This window comes from Engystomops pustulosus, chromosome 10 (assembly GCF_040894005.1).
Source record: "Engystomops pustulosus chromosome 10, aEngPut4.maternal, whole genome shotgun sequence".
NCBI classification, from domain to species: Eukaryota; Metazoa; Chordata; class Amphibia; order Anura; family Leptodactylidae; genus Engystomops; species Engystomops pustulosus.
The window spans coordinates 58,894,210-58,900,860 of NC_092420.1; the positions used below are offsets into that span (position 1 = coordinate 58,894,210).

At 36.3% G+C, this 6,651-nt stretch overlaps 1 protein-coding gene across 3 annotated transcripts; it reads right to left on the reverse strand.

The window, feature by feature from the left end:
* Positions 1–213: 213 nt before the first annotated feature.
* Positions 214–6,370, reverse strand: LOC140103748 (putative defense protein 3). Of its 3 annotated transcripts, XM_072126975.1 has the most exons (7): positions 6,273–6,370; positions 2,762–2,960; positions 1,813–1,952; positions 887–978; positions 651–767; positions 557–620; positions 214–405 (listed from the first exon to the last, which is right to left on the reverse strand). In XM_072126975.1, the coding sequence occupies exons 2-7, from the start codon at positions 2,958–2,960 to the stop codon at positions 340–342; spliced, it is 678 nt and encodes a 225-aa protein (XP_071983076.1). In that variant the 5' UTR covers positions 6,273–6,370; the 3' UTR covers positions 214–339. The 3 variants fall into 3 exon arrangements, with proteins under 3 accessions (XP_071983076.1, XP_071983074.1, XP_071983075.1); XM_072126973.1 differs by having other exon boundaries at positions 557–767; XM_072126974.1 differs by lacking the exon at positions 6,273–6,370 and adding an exon at positions 3,248–3,361 and having other exon boundaries at positions 557–767.
* Positions 6,371–6,651: the final 281 nt, after the last annotated feature.

Consider the following 6,651-nt stretch of genomic DNA (forward strand, 5'->3'; position numbering starts at 1 on the left):
ATTGCACCACTTAGGGCAGTTAGAGTTAAGGAGCCTGTATGGGTAGGAGCCAAGCTATAGTGTACCATGAACACATCTGACTTACCTGTACATCTAAACATTAAAAATTTAGTTATGCAGTTTTGCAACAAGATATGAAAGACCTGGGGCTGTTACCCATTACTGGGTGATGTTTTATATCCCTTTAAGGAAATGTTTCATAGTACACACACATCTTCTCACATGTTCCTTTTCTTTATTGTATTTTTATACAGGTTCAGCTTTCAGAGTTCATAATGTAGCTCATTATCCAATTTGTTAGTTTACCATAAATTGCTATTTTTGAGGATGTTTTCCGTCTCAAAAAGCCAGAAAAGAAGCGATCATGATGCCACAAGATAAAAGCAATCCTCCAAGGGCCCAGGTCTGTAAGCAAAATAAGGGACCGATGAAATATTTGTATATAAATATCCATTTAATTTTGTTTTTTATATTGGAAATATAATATGAAAAGATACAATTTACCCAAACCTTAATGGTCAGGGACTACACAGTGGAGGAGATAAAATGGACTTACACGTTGGACCCCGCTGGTGGTTGCAATCCTTAGTGTTGAGGTTGATATATCATTTTTCACTGTCGTACTGGTTGTGGATGTATTTCCCACTGTGGTACTGGTTGTGGATGTATTTCCCACTGTCATACTGGGAGTGCTTATGGGAACATATGCAATCTTTGCACTTGCTACATTTGTCCAGAAGACTGAACCAGTTTGAACAACTGTTGCTCTAAATCATAAAAAATGCATATTTTAAAATGTATCAACGCTTGGTTCCATAACTTCAAGTTAAGCTAAAGTTCATATAATTTATTACATTTAGATTGACTATCAAGGTAAGTATCTTACCTGATCTGAATATCTGTAACATTTGTCATTGGAGCAACCCAGGTAACATCTATGCTAGTCTTTCCGGTGCTTGACGTGTGGCTTACAGAACTCTGTAAGTATAACATGTACATGAACGTAGTATGAGCAGAATTGTGAGAGAGGGCCACCCAAAATTTCATTAAGAATGGTTCTCTCTCTTCTAGAGAGAAGACTTCAATGTACAGTACACAGGCTATGAAGGTATAAGGGAGTGAAAACTCCATTCCTAATGTTTGATCTGCATGTAAACAGTAGCCTTGATGTTCATAATGTGGTCCATCTCATGAACAGCCCAGAACCTATAGATTGAACACAAGAGCCTGAACCTGGTAATTTTAAATTTTCTGTCTAGTGCTTGATATTAGGAGTAGTTATCATAGTATCTTAAAATACAATTAAACAAGGTGTAAGACCAGTGTTTTATTATCTCTGGTTACTGCATATGTCACGTCTTGTCAATGCTAGATTTTCTGAAAAGTATCAGCACAATAATGTTTAAACATTCTAATATAAAGGAGACGACATCACAGTTTTATATTATCCAATATTTTGGGTTATTGTATCATCATAGAAATATTGGCTACCCCACAAAATGTATAGATATAGTAAAAAAAAAAAAATATATATATATATATATATATATAAAAATGATAGGTCTTTGGGTGTGGTACTAATTTGTTTTACCAACTAAAGATCTACTTTAGCTGCAACCATAGTTTAATAAAACATAATATTCAATAATTAAGTATTTACTTAATTAACATATTTAAGCCCCCTTATTTAGAGAAATGCGTAGAGAGAAAACAAACATGCAGGATACTCCTACTCATATGGCTAATTGAGATATTCCAAAGCGCCAAGGAAAGTATATAAAAAAGTAAGAAATAATTGTGTTGTAAACTTACTGCAGCAGAAGTACAAGTCAGGGTTTGAGAGTTAGAATTGCTGGTCACAAAGGAGCCCACAGGGACTGTAGCACTCCCTGAACGTGCCTGGATCAGAAAACCTTTGAATTGAGTGGCACCGCTACTGCTGCCCAGAGTGACTGCAAATTGTGAGAAAAATAATAATAAAATAAACTTTAGCAAAAGACAACAAGCTCTCAGTGATAAGAAGAGGTCATGATATCATCAGTGGTTAGTGAGACATAGTGGGATTGTCCAGGATTAATAATAAACAGAGTATAATTAACTTGCCCGTCACTGCTGGCCTCTGGTTATATGTCACAGTAGAAGAAATAATTCAGGCTTCATTAAAAATCCAGTAAAACGTTTATTCAAGTTCTGTCCATTAACACGTTTTGGGCCATATTTCCTTTTTCAAAATACAGAAGAAAAATGGCATATGGCTTTGTGGATTAAAAAAAAAGGAATATGGTCTGAAATGCGTGGTTAGATTTTTAATGCAGCCTGACTGATGTAAATTTCCAGGCACTCACTTTAGTAAATGTTTTTCCCAGCTCATCAAATTGGCCACTCCCTGTTTTGTTCTCATATTTCCTGGCAGCATCATTCCATGTTTTTTTTTCTTCTACTTTTTGATGCCAACGTTTTTTGCCAATGCCACATTTCTGGTCCTCTTATATTATAATATGGATAATGAGTGTATCACAACATTATTGCCTGTCATTGATAAAGTCACGGGTAATCTTTTAGGCTATGTGTCCATTATAATCTGATATTTGGCTATGGCATGCACATGGACTTTTCACAGACACTTGGCTCCTACATTTTCTCCTGTCACCTGCTGTACACAGTCAACAGGGTTCACATCAAGTTAAAGTTGCCAGGGTTTAACATGGTTGACAGCAGTCTGACATTCAGCGCTAGGTAAGTAGTTACTTAATGTACTTACCCTTTATTTTGTCTCCAGCACTATAGGTGTTTTTGTCCAGGGATAAAATGTATGGTGGGCTAGAGGTTTGTGCTGGCACACCATGTGATGGAGTCATTGTGACACAGGAATCAGTAACTTGCCCATTTGGATAGGCATACAAATACAAAGGAAAACTTGCTAGAAAGAAAACTGCAATATTTTGTAGGAACAGAGCCATCTGTTGGGAAAGAACCATTAGAAGCTTTAGCTTTTTTTTATTTAGGCAACAAAGGGATCCAGCAAATACTCATGCAATAACTTTTATATCTTTTCATCAGCTGTCACTCTCCAGGTAACCGGAGAAGATGAAGACACGGCTCTTCTGCAACATGTGATCAGCGTCTACCAGTAACTTTATGTTTGTCTTGCTCTAAAGGGAGGATGATGCGCAGAGGCTAGTTCCTATTTGTCATGGGTCAGATCCTCTTATAAATACTAAAGTCAAAGACATTACTTTGCCTTTACCTTTAAGCAGTTCAGATCCTCAGAAGAAGGAGATTATATAATAAGTAGAAGGTTCATATTTTTCCGGTGGCCTGTTTTTATAAAAAATATGTGTTTTCCTCTCTTGCTTCCTGATCCACAAACAAAAAAAGGGACACGTATCATAGTTTTTTTGGGTGTATAATTGAGACATTTGGCAGCTCTTTTTTGAACCTTATGTATAATCATGTCTTTTTTCTTGTGATACATGTTTAGTTTTTCCTGTCCTGACAGGCACAAATTTTGGCTTCTTTTTGAGGCTTTTTGTTGCAAATGTCTAAAATGCACATGGACACAAGCCACGTGAGGTGGTTATATGCCGAAGTGGACCCTACTGTAAATTTTGAATTTGAGGCCTTGCTCTGCATTTTTAAGCACTCTAGTCACACCCCAGGGAGATGACGACAGATCTCACCTGGTTTAAAGGGTGAGGTCACATGTTGCTTTTTGGTTGCGTTTTCAAAGACATTACAACAGCTACAAAGAGGTGATTTGCCTAATTACATTACTGTTATCATTTGTGTTTACAAAACGCACATTTTAACACATGCATTAACAGCGTGTTAATGCATGCATTAGCATCGCATTTACATTGCGTTTTGTAAAACGCAAATGTTAACAGTAATGTAATTAGGCAAATCACCTCTCCTCAGCTGCTGTAATGCGTTTCACAACGCAACCAAAATGCCACATTGTAACCAATACATTTAAAAAAAATGTAAATTCTAAAATTTATGAATTTTAAAAAAACAGGTTAATGTGCAAAATTCTAAACATTTTAAGCATATGAAGTAATTCCAATTTACATGTTAAAACAGGGTCCATGAATAAAAAAATCCTTCCTTTACATCTGGACCAGGTGCAGATTTTGCATACAAAATCGCAATAATAAGCAAAAAAAGTGATACATAAGTGAAAAGTCTCAAACCACAAAAGTCTAAAAAATGAGACCATTTAACTAGCAGAAAAAAGAATAAAGGTCCCCCAATGTCTCTATTTTCTCTTGCAATGAGTCACGGTCACCCTCCAAGCCACCACACTGTTAACAAGAGTAGTGTTTTTATCTCAAAGAAAGACAATTCAGGCTTGGTTTGGTCTTTGGAATAGTTTCTTACAAGAGACCTATATAGGAAATTATAACACCAGCAGGATCTGCTTTCAGGATCCCTTCCATCAATGGTCAATCTACATGTTACAACCCAGAAGGAAAAAAATGTAATAAAAAACTGTCACTTCTAGGATATTGTGCTTACCCTGTCTGTCTACATTGAGGTCAAAATTATTTACAAAAAACGGTGTTCCTTTAATAGAGTCCTGTCTGGCTTTCTATCATCTACCCTTTTATTTACACATAGAAGAGGCTTAAAGGAAACCTACCACTTAAAAGTGGTAGTTTTTGCACATATATACATGGCACCAGCTCAGGGTGAGCTGGTACCGGAGCATATTTTTATTAGTAGAATAAAGCCAGTATCACAGATTTATAAGTTATATTAACTTATATCTCGGCGCACCGCACTAGGGCACGGCGCACCATGCGTGCGCCTGTGTGTGCGCAGGATTATGAAGTGCTGGAGAGCCGGTGACATCACTGAGCTCTCCAGCACACGCGCGCCTGCGCAACTTAGCACAGGGAAACAGGCCGGGGAAATAGGGGCTTTATTCTACTAATAAAAATATGCTCCGGCACCAGCTCATCCTGAGCTGGTGCCATGTATATATGTGTAAGAACTACCACTTTTAAGTGGTAAGTTACCTTTAAAGAATAACTGTTTAAGTGTATCTAAGTGTATTTTACAGGCATTTGCACATCTGTTGCTTCATTTTGTGGATGGAAAGATACACGCGATAGATTATTGATCTAGGTACCGAGCACTGAGTTGTGCTGTAATGTAAGGAATCAAAAAGCAGTAGAGGTGCCAACAGGATCCATATCAACATTGAGAGCTTCATGCTATTGCTGGAGGGAATGTCCAATTAATCTTAGAGCTCTCTCCACAATTTGTAAATGACTACAAGTGCTACATTTTGACACCCAAGAAATCAGGACAAGCAGGAAAACAAGAAGAATATAAATAAATTGCTCACAAAATGGTTTAAAAGCTTTAATTTTGGTCTAAAACAGTATAGATAGAGGTGTGGTGGTTTTTCACTGTGAAAGACATTCTTGCAAATTATGGAATCCATGGGAAAAGTGCACAAATATTTCTTGTTTAGCATGAAAGTCATAAAAGAATTTATTTACACTAAATACAATGCACTGGTTTGTGATTATTGGCAAAAGCTGCACAGATGATCAAGTTCCTTTTTAACATTTAAGCAGCAGTGAATGATGTTGTGTTTGATGGTGGCATGTTTGACATCTGACAGTAATTTTTAGAGAGAAAAATAACTTTAATGAAGAATTCCCATTGATTTATAATCACAGGGAAAAAGAACTGTGAAAACTCTATTCATCTTTTATTTGTAAGCAATATTATGTGCAAAAAGTGGTGGAATGTTAGTGGAAGTCGTATTATATATTTTGCTTTCAGAAGATTATTTTGTCCACATGTCCAAACAAGACAAAACCCACATCACACATCATGTAGTGTATCTTCTAGATTATGTTGGCAAATAATATATTATTTAATAAGACAGTGTTTATCTTCTGCTAAGGATTTTCTACTTCTGAAAAGTGGACCCATACATGTAGTGAAGTGTTCATGTTATGAAGTTACATGTTAGGAAAGCTAAACCTAGGCTACATTAATGCTATGGATGAGAAGAGTTATTAGAGTAGGATTACAATTCTATTATATGCTCAAGAGATTCCCATGAGGACGGCAAGGTATAAGAACATAAGTACTTCCTGATACAACTATACACTGAAAAATCCACCTATTACAGAAATGTGATCTAAACAGAGAATAACGAAGGTTCTGAAGCAAGAGTTTACAAAACCATAGCAGATGACAATTTGAAGGTGGCCTTTAGCTCTGTCATTAGAAAAATATAGAAATCTTACCTGAGTGTAGTAACAGATTTGCTGCAGAAATAAAATGACTCAAGATTTTGCCTATTCCTAAAGAAGCAGAAATACAAGGAGGGACCAGACCGTGACAGGATCAGAGACACAGGTGTGACCAACTTCAATACCCTGATTATATAGACAAAGGGTACCTCCCTTACAAACATATAGGATCACACAGATATTTATATATATTTACATGAAATATGACCATGCGAATAATAAGTACACCCGCATTGATTTCTATGATTTTAAGTAACAGGATATATTCAAAACCATCAGCTCCTAAAGGTATGGAATTGTGGTACACCCTCATCTGAATAACATACAACTGATTTCACAAGGTCCTTTTCATTTAATAAAAACTAGATCAAAA